This window comes from Monodelphis domestica, chromosome 2 (assembly GCF_027887165.1).
Source record: "Monodelphis domestica isolate mMonDom1 chromosome 2, mMonDom1.pri, whole genome shotgun sequence".
NCBI lineage: Eukaryota > Metazoa > Chordata > Mammalia > Didelphimorphia > Didelphidae > Monodelphis > Monodelphis domestica.
This window is the reverse complement of record NC_077228.1, coordinates 497,024,428-497,044,988: the sequence shown is the minus strand read 5'-3', so window position 1 is coordinate 497,044,988 and position 20,561 is coordinate 497,024,428. Positions and strand designations below refer to the sequence as shown.

At 41.9% G+C, this 20,561-nt stretch overlaps 1 protein-coding gene across 6 annotated transcripts in view; it reads right to left on the bottom strand.

Annotated features, from left to right (window-relative positions):
* TUFT1 (tuftelin 1) overlaps positions 1–20,561 on the bottom strand; it is a 46,051-nt gene that overhangs the window by 10,965 nt on the left and 14,525 nt on the right. For 3 of the 6 annotated variants that reach the window (XR_463411.3, XM_007485435.3, XM_007485433.3), the window contains 4 exons: positions 18,020–18,091; positions 15,708–15,821; positions 8,841–8,969; positions 7,923–8,017 (listed from right to left, as the gene is read on the bottom strand). Coding sequence is in view for 5 of the 6 variants with exons in the window: in XM_007485435.3 (XP_007485497.1) it covers positions 7,923–8,017; positions 8,841–8,969; positions 15,708–15,821; positions 18,020–18,091 (410 nt within the window). In the remaining variant the exon portion in view is untranslated. The remainder of the gene's footprint in view (positions 1–7,922; positions 8,018–8,840; positions 8,970–15,707; positions 15,822–18,019; positions 18,092–20,561) is intronic. The other 3 variants (XM_007485436.3, XM_007485437.3, XM_007485434.3) reach the window with 2 other exon arrangements.

Sequence of the window (20,561 nt, the reverse complement as noted above, 5' to 3'; positions counted from 1 at the left end):
AAAATAGCCTGTATCTTCCTTATTTTTTTTTCACATGTTCTTCACTCTCCTTCCCTGGCCACTTTCCCCATTCCCATATTCTGGATTTCCTCACATGAGTATATAGTATCATTTTTATTTTTTGAAACTCTCTGGCCTTTCTGTCTTAGAATCAATATTGTGTATTGGTTCCAAGGTGAAAGAATGGTAAGGGTTAGGCAATGGGGGCTAAGTGACTTGCCCAGGGTCACCCCGCTAGGAAGTATCTGAGTATAGAATCCAATCCAGGACCTTCTGCCTCTAGGCCTGGCTCTCTCTCCACTGCCCCATTTTAAATTCTTAATACAGAGAATTTCCCAAAAGAATATGGATGGCATAGTGGATAAAGATCTCAATTTGATGTCAAGAGACTGGTGTTCAAATTCTGCCTTAGTCATTCACTAGAAGGTCTGGGCAAATCACTTAAACTTTCAGACAAATTTCCTCATTTGTAAAATGGAGATAATAATAGTATTACCTCACAGGGTTGTTTTGAAGATCAAAGGAGTTAATATATGTAAAGCAACCCTTAAAGCACTATATAAACATTAGGCATTCTTCTTCTTATTATTATTATTAACCTTCCTCACCATGCCTCTCCCCTTCTTTTTCTCCTTCCTCTTTCTTTTGTATAAGGTATACTCATCCAAAATCATATTCAAGACATGAGTTTCAACACACCAAATCTCAAAAATACCTCTGAGGTCAAAAATGCCTCCTTCTACAAATCCTTCCTCTTGATGCGTAAAATGCTGGCCATTTCTGTATTAACATATGAGTTCATGGCTCCTTTGGGGGACATTTTCTCCTATAAGCTTCTGAGGGTCTTTACTGCTATTCTTCATTCACTGTAACTACATATTTTCTTTGGAATTGAAATTGGTAGCTATATACAAGCAGTTTCCTCATTGCCTATACTTATTTTAAAGACTTTTTGATTAGATTTGTAAATTACATTCTTGTCAGTTTTTATTAGGTACCTCCATTCCTGACCAGGAGTCTGTCATCCCTATATATTGGACCTGCACTCCCAAAATACTCGATCTCATTCTCTGACATCTTCTTAATCAGCTCTTCAAAGCCCTAAATCAGTTATCATCTTCTATATCCCTTGCCCTCAAGAAAAAGAAAATACAAGCAAAGAAAATACAACCTAGGCCCCAGTGGTCTTCAGTTTCTTGAACTGAACATTCATAATCTTGGTGGTATTTTTTTAAGTTCCTTCTGTAAGTATCATGTTGTGACCCAATGAATCACAAGAATGGGTAGAAGTCATCTTTTTTCTTTCTTTTTTAATTGACTAAAATGAATTTTTTAAAATCAACTTTATTGATAGCTTTTGAATCATCTATTTCCCTAAATCTTGGAAGGCTCTCTGTTAAGTCTTAGATATATGGGATAAACACCCCATGAAGGCAACAGGCCTACTGTTGTTTTCTGATCAACAAATAACCACCTCAATGCCACTACTTTCTCTAACTCTTCCTGGAGGATCTCTCGCCCAATAGTTAATGTGGCTCCATTATATGATTGCTTGAAAGACTAGCAACTACCTCCCCATCTCAGAGGATCTAGCTCCTTCCTCTTCTTATTTTAGATGAGGAAAGTGAGGTCTAATGTGAAAGGACTTATTAATAGTCATGGGGCTAATGAGTGGCTCAGTCAAGACCTCTAGATCTAAGGCTTCTAACTTCCAGGCCAGCAGTTATTCTACTGTATCCCATTACATCTTCAGAGCAGACAGAATCAAATGTCCCCAGAAGGTTAGGCAACTTGAGCAGAATGTTCCAGGGGGCTCAAGCCTGCTGCTATCTTTCTATGCTTCACAAACACAATTGTTGGTGACTCCATTTATTGTTTTACAAGATAGGGGAGTTCAACTGTATTAGGAAACCCAAGTAGAGAGCATAGTGGAAGCTTCTGTTACATGGTAAATGCATTTAGGTAAATCCTAAAGCCTAGAAATATAGGATTCTATCCTAAAAACAAAATAAGTTCTAAAACTTATATATTTCTACCTTAATTCTGTTTTCTCTTTTAATTTCTTTTATTTGAAAAATCAGCATTTTCTACAGCTAATTGTTTTGGGTTTTTTAATCCTTATCTTCCATCTTAGAATCAATACTGTGTTATAGGTTCCAAAGCAGAAGAGTCATGAGAGTTAGGCAATGGGGCTAAATGACTCACCCAGGGTCACATGCAGCTAGGAAGCATTTGAGGCTAGATTTGAGTCTAAGACACCTCCTGTCTCTAAGCCTGGGTCTCAATCCACTGAACCATCTAGCTGCCTCCTATATGGCTAATTTTTTTAATGGTTTAATTTTATGTTAATAGGTATTTTAAAAGCAATTATTAGGCACTTATGAGTTAAACACTAGGGTTACAAATACCAAAGAACAGATAGTTCCTACCCTCAAGGAGCTTACATGTGAGACTATACTTTGAGGAGAGATGGCCAGGGAGGGGTCACTTTGGCCCAGAAAGTTACTAGAATGGTCAGTGCCCTGGAGAAGTAGGATGACACAACCCTTCTAGGAACAAGAGAAGAGTTGATTTGATTATGGTTCCAGAATTAGAGTGGGGAAGGAATGAGGCAGAAAAAATGGCTGAGGAAGGAGTAAAGTATGACGGGAGCCTGCTTGATAAATATGCTTATTTTATATTCATATATATATGTTTTATATAAGCTACGTTGTCTGTAATAGAAATGGTTTTATGAATATAGGCAGCTAAGTAGTGCAGTAGATAAGAGTCTTGGGCTTGGAAGCAGGAAGATCTGAGTTCAAATCCTGAAAGGCTGAGGTGATTTACCCAGGATTGCCCAGGACTATCTAGAATAAAACAAATACAGAACTTGAACCCAGTTCTACTTTAGCCACCACACAATCCATTATATATAGATTATGTAAAATGGTACACATATGTACAGAGGCCCCTTTATAAGCTTCCACTAGAGTCTTTACTGCTCTTCTTTATTATGGTATAGAAGAGAACCTGGGGTTCAGAAGCACAAGGTTTAATGAGTCCCATGGTGGGAAGATCAGCCTAGTTAAACTCAAAGAAGCTCCAGATTGTCACAAGGGAGAGACAAGGATGAAAGTAAACATTTTTGAAGTTTTAATGCATGTTGGTCAATCAACAAGCACTGATTAAGCTTTTGCTATGAACCCAAATTAGGTGACAGCCAGGTGGCACAGTGGATAAAGCGCTGGGCCTGGAGTCAGTAAGACTCCCCTTCATGAATTCAAATCTACCCTCAGACACTTACTAGCTGTGTGACACTGGGCAAGTCACTTAACCCTGTTCGCTTCAGTTTCCTCATCTGTCAAATGAACTAGAGAAAGAAATGGCAAATCACTGCAGTATCCTTGCCAAGAATATCCCAAATGAGGCCACTGATAGTCAGACACAACTGAAACAACTGAAAACAACCAGGTGGATCAAGTACTGGGGATTGTGGAAGAGAGAAATTATAAGAAAATGAATGCAAGGGACAGAAAGCTGAGGATGAAGCATCTGTCAGTCACATGAAGATTCCATTTGGAATGTGACCGGGAAAAGCCGTTTAGAGCCAAGTCAACGGCTGGACTGGGCTGAAGGAGGCTTTTGGCTTTTTTGGCTTCTGGCTTCTGGCTTCTGTCTGATGGTGCTGGCTGAAGCTGAAAGGCTTTTGGTTTTTGCTGGCTGCCTGATTTGAAGGAGGAAGAAGAAGAAAGACAATTGTTCTCATATCTCTCTGAGTGGCTCTGTTTCACAATTGTGACTGATTGCCATTTCCCTCAATATCCTCCAAACCAACACTCTCTATAGAGAATAGGAAAATCCTACCCTCTTGCCTTATCCTCTATCCTTGACCTGTCTTCCCAAATAAACCCTTACTTGAGAAAAGAGTATTTCCTCTGAAATCTCATAGCTCACAAAAGAAAAGAGGGAAAGGAAGCTGACAGGCTTCTGAAGAGGGAGGAACGGGAGGCATTGAGGGAGGAGGGTAGGAAAACCTTGATCCATTAGTTATCTAATGTAGTATCAATATATACACCCTCAGATTATCATCTATTACAGGATACAGAGAAAGTTAAAATGCAATCCTTGTCCCACAGATGGAAGACAATCTAAAAAACAAGATACTAGTAGCTGGGGAAACCAGAAAAGACTTCCTGCAGATGAAGAAAAGGGAGTCAAGCTGAGACCTGAATGAAGCCAGGAAAAATGAGAGATGAGGAGGGAGGCCATGCCAGTATGAGGGATAGCCAGGGCAAAGGCATAGGGATAGGAGATGGAAGTGTTGTGTGTAAGGAATAGCAAGTGGGTTGCTGTACTAGGATTATAGTGTGTGAAGGGAGAGTAAAGCATAAGAATTGGCAGGTAGGAAGGGGCCAGGTTAGGAAAGGCTTTAAAATGTCATCAAGGGGACTTTATGTTGGATCTTGGAGGAAGTAGAGGGCCACTGGAACTTACGGATTATGTGTGTTTAAGACACCGGCAGACTCACTTTAGGAAAATCCCTTTTGTAACTGAGCAAAGGATAGTTTGGAGAAAGAAAAGATAAGAGGAAAGACTGATTAGACAGCTATTATTGCATCATCTACCTCTCACAGCTATAAATAAGAGATATATTCTAAACCAAACAAGGGTCAGAGTCAATTACAAAAGATAAAATAGATGATCTTGACTACATGAAACCAAAAAACTTCATCACAGACAAAATTAATGCACATAGATTAAGAAGGGGAATGTGTTGAGTGGGAAAATTTTTTTGCATGTTTCTCTGAGGATTTAGCACTAAGATAAACAGCGCACACACACACACAACAACAACAACAACAACAACAACAACCAACAGCCATTCCCCAACAGTGGTCAAAGGGCATTCTTAAAAGAAAAAACCAAGAAGTATTCATAACTAAATAAAAGAATGCTCCAACTCACTAATAAAAAAAAAGTAAATCAAAACAGCTCAAGTTTCACTTCAAACTCTGCAAACTGGCAAAGGCAAGAAAAGATGGCAAAAGTCAATGTCAGAGGGGTGGTGGAAAAATAAGCTCTCTGGTTCACTCCTGGTGGAGCTATGAATCAGTACAACCATTTTGGAAAAGCAATTTGGAATTATGCAATTAAAAGTGACTAAAATGTCTATTCCTTTTGACTCAAGAGATTCTATTACTGGGCTTTTATCCCAAAGAGAGCTTAAGAAGAAAATCTCCATAAATACAAAAATATTTATAGTGGCAATTTTTGTGACAGCAAAGAATTAGAAACAAAGAAGATACCCATCAATTGGAAATGACTAAACAAATCATGGTTCATGGGCATGATGGAATATTGTTTTTGTAAGAAACAATGCATATGATGAATACTGAGAAGCATAGGAAAATACAATGATGTATAGAGAAAGAATTTCCTTTCTCTCTTTCCCTTCCTCCCATTCTTTTTCTTGTTTTTTTTTTTCTTTAAACCCTTACTTTCTGACCTAGTAGCAACTCTTAAGACAGAAGGAGCAAGAGCTAGGTAAAAGTGATTAAAATGACTTGCCCAGGGTCACACAGGTAGAAAGTGTTCGAGACCAGATTTGAACCCAGGTCCTCCTGACTCTAGGCCTCAAGCTCTATTCACTGAACCACCCTGCTGTCCCCCTCCTTCCTTTCTTTCTTTCTCTTCCTTCAATGCCTTTTCTTTCTTTTTCTTTCCTTCCTTCCTTCCTTTCCCTGAGATCCCTAATAACCAAATAACCCCACATAGATTCACACAGGCATTCTTTCTCTTCTGCTGCTATTAATTCAAGTCTCCAATATAGGAAGAAAAGGAAAGGGAAAAACCCAAAATAACTTAGTTGCTCTTTTTAGTTTCTGACCTACTCTGGAAAGAGACCAGGTCAGGGAAGCAAGACAAAAAAAACTAAAGTCTAAAAATAAAATGTTTTAGATTTTCCATGGCTGACCTAAATGTAAGATCTTAGAGCTAACGGAGGATCAGGCTAAAGGCCTCCAGAAAAATCTAGACTCAAAGACTGAGGCTTTATAGTTTAGATTATACTCAACATAACAACAATAAACTGGAGTGATTCATCATCTGAGATTATATTTCTGTTGCTGTTTACGTCCTATGGCACAGAGGCCAGAAATTCCTCAGTGTCCTAGGGCCTGGGGTGGCTTAGTTTGGCACTACTCTATGTTTCACTGGCATAGGTTTCCCTCATCCATTAGGAAAGTAGATGGGATTGTGGAGGTCATCTAAATTTACCTTCAGAAGCCAGAATGCAAATGAAAGCATATGATTTTTCAGCTGTTTATTTGGATTTATGTATGGGGGGTTTGGGTTTTATAAGATTACTCACTTATAAAAATGAGCAATATGGAAAAAGGTTTTACTTGATAATACATGTATAATCCAGATCAAATCGCCTGCCAGCATGGGGAGGGGGAAAGGAAGGGAGACAGGGAGAGAGGGAGGGAGGGAGGGAGGAGATAAATTTGATTATATAACTGAGGAAAACTTGTGTGAAAATTTGTTATTATATGTAAGTGGTAAATAAATAAAGAATGCAAAAGAGAAAAATAAATAAATAAATTTGCTTTCCAGGGTGGCTATGTAGCTCAGTGGATAGAGAGCCAGGCCTAGAGACGGGAGGTCCTGGGTTCAAATGTGGCCTCAGACACTTCCTAGCAGTGTGACCCTGGGCAGGTCCCTTAACCCCATGGCCTAATAACCCTTACCACTCTTCTGTCTTGGAGCCAATACTAAGTATCAATTCTCAGACAGAAGGTAAGGAAGGGTTTGAAAAAAATAAGTTAACCTTCTCAATCACTGCTGAAATCTCTTCTTTTGCATCTCTTCAAGATACCTTTTCTAGCTTCTTTCAAGGCTGGGCTCAGATCCTACTGTGATATGAAGTCTTTCCTAATCCTCTTAATTGATCATTTCCTCTCTTTTCTTTTTTCCCTCTTCTTTCTGAAATGACTCTATACATATTTTATTTAGCTGTGCAAAGCTGACCCCATACTAACCCTCACCTCCTGCTACTGTACATCTCCAGGGGTGGTTTTGGTCTTTGTATTCCCAGGGTTCAAGTAATTTGCCCAAGAGAGCCCAGCCACTGAGCTCCAGAGCCAGGACGGAAATAAAGACTCCCCTTTCCCACTAGGCTGCACTGCCTCGGGTCACCCATCTAATCATCTCTGCTGGAACCCTTCCCATGACAGGGAGTTTCATAAACAGGTCTTTCTGTTTCCACTCGCATTTACCCTCCACGTCGTCCTTTATTCTGCAGCCAAACTTTTCCATTTGCAAAGATCTGGCCATCTCCCTTCATTCATCAGAATCCTTCAATGGATTTGCCAAACTAAGGTTCAGGCTTGGCGGCCTGGGGACCTGCCTTTCCTCCCCCTTCTCAGAATCCGCCCCCTGTCCGCCGCGGCGGCTGGAAGCGGCCTGAACTGGACTATTCCTGGCATCCCGTCTGTCCTTTCTTGCTTTAGACTCCCCCAGTCTGCCGCGAGCTCGCTCCCCCCTTAGACCGCCTACCCTGGACACTCTTTGAGGGCAGGGTCTGGTCATAACCAAATTCCAGAGCCCTTCTCGCCCCCGCTGTTTTGTGGATGGACGTGTCATTCTGCACCCCGTCTCACGCACCTGTCAGGTATTAGACTGTTCTCTGTGTAGGAGGGCGCACAGGGGGGTTAATCAGGGCTGAGCTCTCTCTGCCAGGACTCTGAAAGCCCAAGGCTTTGTGGTGAGGCTGGGGGAGCTCCTGGGTGCAGGGGCCTTTCCCTAGGGATGGGCCACACCCAGGAGAAGCATGCGGGTGAGTCAGGCGGGAAGGCGGGACCTGGGCAGCAGCTTCCACCCCATCTGCTCCTGGGGAACACCCCTGGCCCCAACTGCAGTGAGCAAGCGACAACCCTTACTTTTCCTGTTGTGCCAGGCCGTCGGTGTTCTGGGTCCGAAGCTCTTCCAGGGCCTTCTTCCCTTCCCTGACCTTCTCCAGTAAGCTCTGTTGTTCCTAGGCAGGGCCAGAGGGAGGCAAAGTTGGGGTGACGGGAAGGCAGCTGCCTCCCTATTGGTCCTGGGCTCTGGGCCAGCTGCCAGAGAGCAGCAAGCAGGCCTAGCTAGTTTCATGGGGTACATAATGGTGAAATCAACAACCCTTCCCACCCTCCCTGGTGACGGGGCTCAGCAACCTCCCGGCCTCACCCTCCTGCCCTCCGGGAAAGCCCAGCCCTAACAAATCCAGCACATATTCAGCTGCCAACGTTGGCTACCATTCCCCAAGCATCAAATGCCAATTTAAGTACAGTCTCCAAGCCCATGAGGGAGATATTATACAGGCCGGATATAACGAGATTTCCTCAGCAAAAGGGGAGACACTAAGATGAGAAATGAGAAAGAACTTCCTGACCTTCTCATGTGAAAAGAAACAAGGAAGGATCTACCAAGGGAGGCTGTTGCATCTCCATCTCTGGAGACCTTCAAAAAAAGGTAGTTAGGGGAGGCTAGGTGGCTCAGTGGATAAAAAGCCAAGCCTGGAGGACAGGAGGTTCTGAGTTCAAATCTGACCTCAGATACTTCCTAGCTGTGTGGCCCTGGGCAAGTCACTTAACCTCCATTGCCTAGCCTTTACCACTCTTCTGCCTTGGAACCAATACTTAGTATTGATTCTAAAACAGAAGATAAGGGTTTTAAACAAAAAAAAAAAGAAAGTAGCTCTCTCTTGGGTGGACAGGGTAACAGATGTCCTCTAAGGCAAAGGAAGGATCAGAGTCACATTTTGAGATGCCTCCTAGACTAGAAGGTCTGAAATCCAAAAGAAGTCAATCAATAGTCACCTTCTCCATCCCCAACATGCACCTCTGGAGCTCTAGAATTTCCGCATCTCTCTGCTCCAAGTTGTTCTCAGCTTTCTGAAGGGCAGAATTACTCTTCTCAGCTTCTCTCTGGTACCGGTTAAGTGTGGCCTAAAATACGGAATGGTCACTCGATAACTGGGAAAACTCCAGCTCACGTACAATCTGCAGAGGATGGCTGTAAACATCCATTCAAATCAAATTATGTATTAAATGCCTACTTTTGTCCAAATCACAGTCCTAAATTCTAGAGGCTCAGAAGACACCTTACATTTTATTAGGGAGATTAGGGAGATATATCATGGTCAGAAACAAATATAATTTCAGAAAGGAGAGAGTACTAATAGCTGGCAGGGACAGAGGAGAAGGAAGAGTGGGGTGTGTGTGTGTGTGGAGTGGAATGTGTCTCGAGAGGTAGGTGGGAGCCAGATTAAGGCAGAAGTTTAGCCGCCACGTTGAGGAGTTTGTATTTTATTTGAAATGTTAGCAGAAGACACCTAGCAAGAGACACATTAACCTCATTAGGTTAGACACCTAACCTCGTCACACATGTCTTTCAGAGATGTTCCTCTAGTGTGGAAGATGGACAGAAAAGAGAGCAAGAGGATGGAAACGAGACCAACGGAGAGGTGGTTGCAATAGGAGATAAGGACCTGAACTAGGTTACTTACAGTGAGAGGAGAAAGAAGGAAAGAGATGAGAAAGAGATGGCTAAGACCCAATAATAGAGGTCCTACCCTGTGTCAAAGATAACATGTTGGGGATGGACTGGAGTTATTGACAAGCTGGGATAAGACTCTTCAGAAAAAGCGAATCCCGAAATGAGGAATTGCATGGCAGTTGTTGGAAGGAGGACAGGCAATAGTCTTTTTTTCTACCCATTTCAAGATAATCCCAGCAGACTCTACAGCTGAGCTCAACCAATCAACAAGCATTTATTATGTGCCTTTGTATGCCAGACACTGTTCTAGGCACTGGGATTAGATACAAAGACAAAAATGAAATCATTCTTGTGCTGGAGAAGCTCACGTTTTCTCAGGGTCCCTAAGTGCAAATTCTAGGATTCTCCTCCCCAAGGCATACCATCTCCCGAGCACCTCCACAATACCTAACACATTAAGACTAAGTCTAAGGGGGCAGTGAGGTAGGAGAGCCAGGGCTGGCGACGGGAGGTCCTGGGTTCAAATATGGCCTCAGATACTTCTTAGCTGTGTGACCTAGGGCAAGTAAGTCACTTAACCCCAATTGCCTAGCCCTTACCGCTCTTCTGCCTTGGAACCAATATACAGTGTTGACTTTAAGACAGAAGGTTTAAACAAAGAAAAAGATAAAATATAGAGATAGTAGCCTTGCTAATTAATTAGCCAAGACCTATGTTCAGCTATACAAACACACTGGGGGCTCTAAAAAGACCACAAATGCTCACATTGGTGGACTTGCTCCCGGGGTAAACAAAATAAAGAGCTCCCTTTCTGATTCAAAGGTAGATAACTCAGGCCAGGATCCTCCAGGTGTCTCATATAAAGGGAATCCACACCTACAAGAGAACTTGTCCTGGAACACCAAGCATTACTCCCAACAAACCCCAATGAGCCTAATCCACCTTCAGTGGTGGCCTCAGTGCCCCAGGGTCCTGAATGGATTTACATGCATGCTTGGCACCAGGTTGGACTATACCTACTGAGTGAGGAGTTTCTTTCAAAATGTATTTTTTTCATGAGAGAGACAAGTTTAGTGAATAGACCTGGAACCACCTCTGAGACTCACTACCTACATGAACAGCTTTCAGCAAATTGTTTTCTCGTCTTTGCTGCCCCTTCCACTCCTCCTAGTACCATTCCTAATCCATGCATAATTTATACAGTATTTTTCTGGTTCTTTTCCAATGTCTAAAACAGCACATGGAAAAACTGAAATTATTATACCAGAAGAATTTCCTTTGTATTGGACGAGTGGGTAGGGAAACAATATGGAAAGTTATTTCTTTCTTTCCTTTTTTCTCTTTCTTTTCTTCGTCTTTAAACCCTTAACTTCTATCTTAGAATTGAAACAAGTATTGATTCCAAGGCAGAAGAGTGGTAAGGGCTAAACAACTGGGATAAGTGACTTGTCCAGGGTCACACAGATAGGAAGTATCTGAAGGTCAACTTTGAACCCAGGTCCTCCTGACTCCAGGCCTTCTCTATCCATTGAGTCACCTAAGTGCCACATATTTCTTTTTAAAGTAAAAGGAAAACCAGTATTTCAGAGTGGAGTAGGACTGGAAAACTCATTTATTTTAACCCCACACATCCACTTTAAAGATAAGAAAATTGAAGTCCAAGAATACGAAGTGGCCTGTCTTAAGTAAGACCACTGATAGGCAGCAGTCAGGCTTAGAAACTGGATATCTTGCTTCCTAGTTCCTTCCACTCCACCATGATTCTGTTTAAAATGATCCAGTCTAATATGTTTGCATGATAATACATGCATAACCCAGAAAAAAAGTATTGATAAAGCAGAATAAAATAAAAATAAATAAAATGACCCAGGCTGGGCTGGGTACAAGGAAGGAACCATTTGGCCGCTGAAGGACCTGGCCAGAAGTAGGGAAAGTAGAAATACAGGCAGGCCGAGCTCCTCCCTAGGTCAGGTTCAGGGAGGGAAAAGAATGGCTTAATATCCAGGCAATTTCTTTTTGCCCTGTTATCTTGCCTGTTTGTAGATGAATGAGGCAGGATTCAAACTCTGGGGTTCTTGACTCAAAAGTCCAGAATTCGGTAAACTGGGCCATTTGAGCTGATTCCACCCTGGTGTGGATTTTAAGGAAGGCTAATACAGATCTCCAGCATCAATGGTGAATGAATGCCATTGGATTTTCCTGGTGACCCAGAACCTTGCATCCAGCAATTCATGCCTTTCCCACTCCTTCTCTGAACCACAAACATAAACCAAGCAAGTCTATTTGTCAGGAAAAGGTCAGGAGGATCATTCAAATGAGGACGAGTGAGACAACCCTCAAGTGACCGTGACATCCAAACAGGATTCTCTTGTCTTCTTATTTCTGGAGGGAAAACAAACCTGGCCTGGCTTTCTCAGTCATGCAGACCCTCTTACCAACCTTATTTAATATTACTGTCTTCCATGGACTGTGTTCCAGCTAAATAGCCTTTTGTGCTAGTCCTCATTATGGGCTACTCCAATCCCTGCCTTTGGGCTTTTGTACACAGCTATCCCTCACGCCTGGTCTGCTCTCCCTCCTCATCTCTACCTATTGGAATCCTCAGGCTCTTAAAAGTCTCAGTTCAGGTGCTACCTTCTAATGCAAAGCCTTTCCTGATACCACTACTACTACTATTACTAGTACTAAGGCTACACTCCACCACCACCACCACCACCATCACCACTGCTATTAAGATTACTTACTACCACTACCACTATTTCTACCACTATCATCTATAAAATCTATAAAATGGGGTGTTATTATTATCCCCATTTTACAGATGAAGAAACTGAAGCTGAAAGAGCTTATATTTACCCATGGCCATATGGCTCTCTTAATTGTTTTGCCTTTCTTCGAATCCTCAGCACTTTGAATAGAAAATGACATATAGCAATGCTTAATAAATGTTTACTGAGTCAGGGTTCAGACTCTGGTTTTCTTGATTCAAAGTCCAGAGTTCCATAAACTCTGCCACTTAAAGCTGACTCTACCCTGGTGCTGGTGTTCTTCTCATATCCCTGGCAAACTATTTAGTATTTATTTATATGTGTACCTCTTGTACACCTCTAGTGGAAATATGAGCTTTTCGAGGGCAAGGATTCTTTTGGTTTTTGTCTTTGAATCCCCATGACCTAGCACAGTGCCTGGTACACAGTAGGGGTTTAATCCATGCTTGCAGAATTGAACTGAATGGTGCTGACAAAGTTAAGGTTAGAGATCTAATCCCAGTGGAGGCCTGGTGGCTTCCCACATGAAGAAAAGAAATCCTCATTCCAAGGACTCCACTCTCAACCCTGGTAGCTGCCATTAGTCACAAAGGGGACTCACGATCCATTCCTATCACTGAAAATGTCACTGAAAGAAAACATTCTATTGTTGGTGTATAAATAGCGCCTTGGGACTGAGTTATTCTGTCAACACTGAGTCTGCAAAAGAAACAGCCAGCTGCTGACTAACGGAGTTGCTGCGTATTCTACAACTTCTCCTGGTCAGCGGTGGCAGGCAGGGCTTAACAGTCCCTCCTGGGGAAAGAAATCCTCCAGCCTCAGCCTCCTCTTCTTCCTGTGTTAGGCTCAGAGGAGCTAGTTAGTTAATGACCAACGTCATCCTTCATACACAATCTGCTTGGAATTAGACAGCAAATTTTTGAGCCCAAGGCTCCATCCCTTCTCCACCCTTAGAATGTAGCAGGAGACTATTGGAGATAGAAGAGACCCTAGAGATGATCTAACTCTATCCCTCTGGGTGGTCTTTTCCATTTTAAGATAGTGTAAGCAGGGGCAGCTGGGTGGCTCAGTGGATTGAGAGCCAGGTCTAGAGATGGGAGGACCTGGGTTCAAATATGGCTCACTCACCTCCTAGCTGTATGACCCTGAGCAAGTCACTTGGGGGTTTTTAATTAAAAATGCTTTTAAAAGATAGTATATGTGCAAAATCTGGATTTTTAAAAATCTCTATATTTAGAATGAAGTCACAAATGAAACTTTATATTCATCTTTGGTCATTCCAGAAAAAAATCATTTCAGGGACAAGAAGACCGAGAAAAATCAACTCCTTAAAAGTTCCCTTATCCTTCATAAAAACTGGAATTTCTGTCAAAGCAGAATCCAATAAGCATGAGGTTCACCATGGAGGACAATACCAAATACCACATGAGCAGGAATGGGCAGTGCCTACTCTGTTGTTACCCACTTTCCTTTTTTAAACCCTTATCTCTTGTCTTAGAATCAGTGCATTGGTTTAAAGGCAGAAGAATGGTAAGGGCTAGGCAAAGGGGGTTTAAGTGACTTTCCCAGGGTCACACAGGTAAAAAATGTCTGAGGTCCCTGTCCCTCATTTTCTGGCCATCTTCTCAACAGCCTTGCCAGGCTCTTACCTTCTGTCCTGCCACTATGCTGTAACCATGCTCAAATCACCTCTGTTACTGTTCCTGGAAGGAACATGTCAGCCTTCTTTCTTATGGCCCTACTCACCATGTTGGCAATATTCAGGACCAAAGTGTATCTCATAGTAATCCTGGGAAATAGGTACTTTATTATCCCCATTTTATAGATGAGGAAACTGAGGCTGAGAGAGATAAATTACTTACCTAGAGTCACACAGCTAGTAAGTGTCTGAGGCAAGATTTGAATTCAGTTCTGTTTGACTCCAAATCCATCTCTCAATCAACTATACCATCCGGTAAATGTCTATTAAGTAAATATTTTTTCATTCATTCAATTCAATGAGGACCCCCATGGCTCAATTTTTAGATCCTTGGGTGGTACTGGTTTATCTCTTCAGGAGAGGACAGAGCCTAGTTGTCAGGGGACCCAGATGATAGATGGTCTTATTGGCTGGCTTTAAGTGTTTCTTTGGAGGTCAGCAAGAGGCCTAGACCTAAAAACCTAGTCCTCAGACCTGGGAAAATGGAGTCTGGCCATCTTATCTGCAGCTCAGGCCCAATACCAAGCTACTTTGTACATAGGGACTGCAAACTAATTTTGATATTAGTCTAAGTCAAATGTGTTTGGAAAGAAAAGTCAGCTAAAAAGTATAATGTATGCCTGTATCAAAGAGAAATGACCCAGTGTTTGGGATGATCCCTCATCATTGCTCCCTCCTCTTCGAAAGAACACAGGCTCAATGAATGACTACCAAATTGAAACCAAGGTTCTTGGAGAAACAAAGACCAGATAGGACCATCCATACCTAAAAGAGAAAAAACCCCAGGATGGGGCAGAGACACCTCACACCATTCCCTTGATTTTTCAATACACAGGCATGAGGCAAGAGAAGGGTCTGGCAGATATTGTGGAAGCCATGTCACAGAGTAACAAGTGACCCATCACTTTCAGATACGCCCTCAGATCCTGAAATGGAGTCCCCCAACTCTATTTGTCTGGCTCTATCCTCAGTACTTAGCACACTGCCTGGCACATAGTAAGCACATTAGAAATGTTCCATCCATCTATCTGTCTGGAGGCTGATAAGTGGCTCCATGGATAAGAACTGGGCTCGACATCCAGAAGACTTTCATTCAAATCTAGCCTCAGACACTCACTAGCTATGCGATCCTGTCACTAAATCTCTTTTTGTCTAATCCACTAAAGAAAGAAATGGCAAACTACTCAGTATCTGTGTCAGAAAAAACCCATTAAAGGTCATGAGGAATCAGACACAACTGAAACTACTCAACAACATCCTCTACCCATCAATCTCAATGATTTACTCAAAGTACTCCGCTAAATACACAGGGAGCACAAATCAGACCCTGCCTTCAAGAAGTTTACATTCTTCTGGGGGGGGGGGGGTACACATAATATTTATACAGAAAATATATATAAGACAATTTCATCAGGAAAAAAATGATAACACAGCCGAAGGGAATCATGAAAATTCTCACATAGGAGGACGTGGCACCTTAGTCATGTTCTGAATGCAATCATTCCATGATTTGGGGACTCAACGATCATTGAGATGAGGAAGGAGTGAGTGCATTCCAGACCTAGGCCAGGACCAGCTGTGCAAACTCCTGGAGGAGGTGGAGAGAAGGATGTATTCAGGGGGAACAAGGAGCAAGGCAATCTGACTAGAGAATAGACAAAGGGAAGTCATGGGAAATGAGACCAGTAAGATGGTGGGGTGGGCAGCTGTGGAATTCTCACCTCAAAAAGTACCTTGTCAGATTGATGCCGTCTCTCCGCCTCCTGCAATCTAGCCAGCAGGTCTTGGACGGTTTCCTTCAAACTCTCAGGATCTTGATTTTGATAATTTTGTGCCTGGAACCGAGCACTGAGGTTAGGGCAAGGGAGGCCCAAAAGTTAACACAATTGTGTGAGGACACTCAGGGAAACAAAGACCCACTGGCCAGCCTGCCCTACAAAGGAAATCCACCCCAATAAAAGGACTGGCTGGAGACATCAACTATACATACAAAAGCCCAACTCCCTTTCAAGCCTCAAATGAACTTAATCCACCTCCAGGTTTCCCTTTCATCCCAGGTATCCTCAGCATATAGATGCAAACTTGACACAGTAAAACTGTCCCTACCAAAGTATTTCTTATGAAACATCTTTTTCATGAGGACAGCATAGGGATGAGAGCTGGACCTGGAATTAGGAAGTCCTGGGTTCAGATCTTGCCTTTGACCATTTACTAGCTGTATGAGTAAGTCACTGAAATTCCTAAAGCTCAGTTTCAAGGAAAATGAAGATAATGTCTGTTGACAGCAATACCTTCCTTCCCACCTTACATGGACTGTGTGAAACTCAAATGAAATAATATATATAAAGTACTTGGCAAACTTTCAGCCATTCTAGAAAAGTTATAATTATGTTCTTGGCTAAAATGGAAATATGTTTTGGATGACTTCACCTATATAATGAGTACTGTATACCCTTTCTCAATGGAGAGGGGAGGAGCTGAAGAGAAGAGTTGGAATTCAAAAAATTTTTAAATGAATGTTAAAAAATATTTTTAAAAATTCAAAATACATGGACCTTTCTTTTTTAAATAACCCTTACCTTCTGTTGTAGTATCACTTCTAAAATGAACAAGGACTGGACAGTTAAGTTAAGTTAAGTTAAGAGTTAAGTGACTTGCCCAAAGTCACATAGCTAAGAAATATCTGAGGCCATATTTGAACCCAGGTCCTCCCAACTCCAGGCCTGGTGGCTCTATCCACTATGCTACCTAGATGCCATTTATTTTTCAAAATAAAAGTTATTATAATATTCACACATAGGTCTTGTTCTACCCCACCTCTACTACCACCACCACTCCCCAAACCAATCAAACTGCTCTTTCCTTGAGGGCAGGGACAAAATGACTCCCTCATCAAGGTTGAGGATGTTCTCTCTTTGCAATTACTAGAAGTTTCCTTAGGGCACGGACCACAGTTCTCCTGTTAGACTAGAATATCCCTAGAGCACTATCTTCTAAACCTTTTTCATCCCCTACCAACAGCTAGTTAGTTGAAAAGTGCTGGTGCCCATATATGAAGCAGGAGAGGTTCCCCCTTCTTCCCACTCCCCCATCAAGGGTTAATGCCTAGCTTGAGCTTAACCACACCCAGTCGTGGGTTGATGGTTAGAGCTGAGCTGGCACATAAGATCATGAACCCAAACTATGCTGTCCCACTGCCAGGGTCTCTATCCTGAGCCTCTGTGGGACTATGAAGTTGGGTCTACCTTCTCAAACACTCAGTTGGAAGAAGAAAAAGGCTCTAGTCTTTGATCCTCAGAGTCAAGGCTCTCTGAGCCTCAGTTTCCCCATCTACAAAACAGAGAGAAGGAACACTAGCCCCTCCCTGCCTCAAAGGGCTGCCACAAAGATAAGTGAGATAACATCTGGCAGAGCTTTGAGCTTTGGAGAAGAAAGGGGCTAGATAAATAATAAAAGGTATCATTATAACTGGTTACCCCAACTTGGCTGTCGAATGCAGAGATGAGGAGAAGGTGGGGGAAGGAGATGAAGAAAGAGATTCCAAAAAGCCCAACTGGAGGCATTGTGGCCTGAGTACTGGGTATAGAGTCCAAAAGACCCAAGTTCAAATCCAGCCTCAGACATTTACTAGTTGTGTGATCCAGAGCAAGAAACTTAACCTCTGTTTGCCTCATTTTCTTCTACTTTAAATGGGAATAATAAAAGTACTTGCCCCCCTCCCCCAGGGTAGAGGATCAAATCAAATCAGATAAGATTTGTAAAATCTGTTTAGACTGGCCCACAGTAGGCCTTTCCCGCCTATTGAAAGGGGGTGAAAAGACTCACAGCATCTTCAAACTGGACATCAACAGGGCATCTGGCTCATTCCCCCAGCCTCTACCAAGTGCTGCTTCCAGGAGTGACCCAGTCAGAAGAGAATATCTTTAAAACTCTACAAAGGAAAGCTCTCCAAGCTTTCTACGTGCCCATGGCACCAGCAAGGAAAGAAGTAGTGTCTGGGTTCATGAGGGAGCTTCTCTTTGTTGTTACCTACCAAGGTCTCAGAGGGGGTCTTGTACAGGGCAGTGGAAGTCTGCCTGAAGCCATTTGGCTTTTCCAATAGCACCTGTCCAAAGGAAAAAAGGGAAATCAGCAGGCTGGCACAGTCTTCAACAAGGCCCAGCTTTCTCAGAAACATCATAGCCCTCCCTCTGAGCCTTCAGATGTCTTTCTACACTTTCTAGAAGCAGGGGGAGAGAGGGAGGAACTGGAAACAGAGCAGGATGACCTAATTGCTTACTGGTAGGTTAGAAAAACAAGCAGCAAAAACCTTCCCAGCTTGGAAACTATGAATTGGCCTCAATCCCTCAAACTCATAGAATGCAAGCATCTGCCCATAGCCGACACTCAAGATTTTCCTGGGCCCCTGAAATCTCAAGAAAATCTGGCACACACCAAGAGAAGGGAAAGGTGTAAAGAGGCATTTATCGCCTTCTAACCCACCGCTTGGCATCTCCTTTGTACAATTTTGGGAGCTTCTGAACAAGGGGCAGGGGACTTAGTTTACAAGTTAAAAGCTCTGAAAGTGATCTGTTGGTGAATTCTCTGTTGTCAAGTTTCAGACTCAGGCTAGGTTCTTCCTCCCTCCCTGCAAAGCACCTGACTACATGCTGCCCCTCAATAGCTAAGCATGTGCTCTAAACAAAATGTAATCAGCACAACATGTTCCATTTATGTTAGAACATATACACAGCACATACACACATACATTTTCTTCTTTGGATTGGATGTGCATTATGGATTTAATCAAACCACAAACCAGCATTAAGCATGTGCTAGAAAAACTGTCATAGTCCCTGCCCTTGAGGAGCTAACGTTCTATAATCTGTATATTATATAGATATATAGCTATAAATCAAACACATGCTTTACATGTGTACATGTCTGCATATATATAGTCTATAATCAGGATTGTATGTACTATGTGTGTGTGCTTATATATTCTATACTCTTATCCTATGTATAGTATAATACATATTATATTTGCCTATATGGCCTACAATCTGAATTGTATGATACATGTGTCTGAATATATATCCTTCAATATATATTGTAAAAGGCATATTGCATATGTGTACAGAGTCTACAATCTGTATCATACATAATACATATATGTTTGAATATGTAGCCAATAATCTAGATCAGATGATATATATTATATGTGTTCGCATATATAGTCTACAACTCTGCATTGTATGGTACATATTTCTGTATCGTGTATGATCTGTATTATGTCTGCATATATATTCGATCATCTGTATTGTATGTGATACATATTATATCTGCACATATGTTTCACAGTCTGTCTGTACATATGTGTAAGACACATATATGTAATGTCCACCCTAAACAAGAATTCTTTGAGCATCATCTGCTCTTTGGGGATGGTTTTGATGATCTCTCTGTTCCATGGCACCCATTCATGGGTGTAGATGAGATTTGTTGGAAGCACTAGGCTGAAAGGCAAGTGAACTGTCCGGCTATAAAACCTTAGCTAAGTCACTCCCCTTCTCTAGACTTCCGTTTTGTTTTCTCCTCTACAAAAGGCGGATGTTGGACTAGGGAGACTCTCTAAGGTTCCTTTCAGGCTCTGAAATTTCATGATTTTAACTGGTTCAGCTTCCCTGGTGACTAGACCACACTGCTGGAGTTGGCTCCCAAGGGGGGTTAAATGGATGCAGGACCCAAGATGTTCCAATAGCTGAGAGTGTGGTGTGGTGGACAGAGGCATTGCTCTCTGACACTTACTAGCTGTGTGACCTTAGGCAAGTCACTTAAGTTTCCCTCTCTGTTTCCTCATTAGTCAAATGGGGATAATAATAGCATCTAATTCCTAGTTGTTTCAAGGATCAAATGATTTCATTGTAAAGTATTTAATACAGTGCCTAGCACATAATAGGCATTATATACACGGTTATTATGAGAGACATGAGCCTGAACTCCATTTCTGACCCATCCTAGAAAGGGGAGAATAACAACTATTTGTTTCAATCTCTAACAAAGTTGCTGTAAGAATCCAAGGAGATCATGAGCTGGATAGTCTGTAAACTTTAAGTTATAAAGAAGTATCAGTGACTCTTATGGTAACCAGTCCCTGACCTCTGTAAACTTTAAAGGAATATACAAATATCAATGATTCTTTTGGTAACTAGTCTCTGAACTCTGTAAACTTTAAAGGAATATACAAGTATCAGTGATTCTTACAGCAACCAATCTTTGATTAAGAGGGCAGGACCTCTCACCTGGAGACAGCAATCCTTACCAACTCATTAAAAAAAAAAACAAACGCTGAAATCTGGTTCTAAAGAAACAACTTATCTGGCAAACACCTGTCTAAAATAGCTCAGTAAATATACCAATGCTCTTGCATTATTTATATTTGAATTTGGAAAACAAATAGGTTAAGAAGGGATTCTCTACTATATGAAAAAAAATCCATCACTTTACAGAAATTATATGACTTCTTTAAATAGCAAGCTTCCTGAGTGAAGTTTTAAATGGTGCAATTTACAAAAAACAAACTTTTACCTAATGTT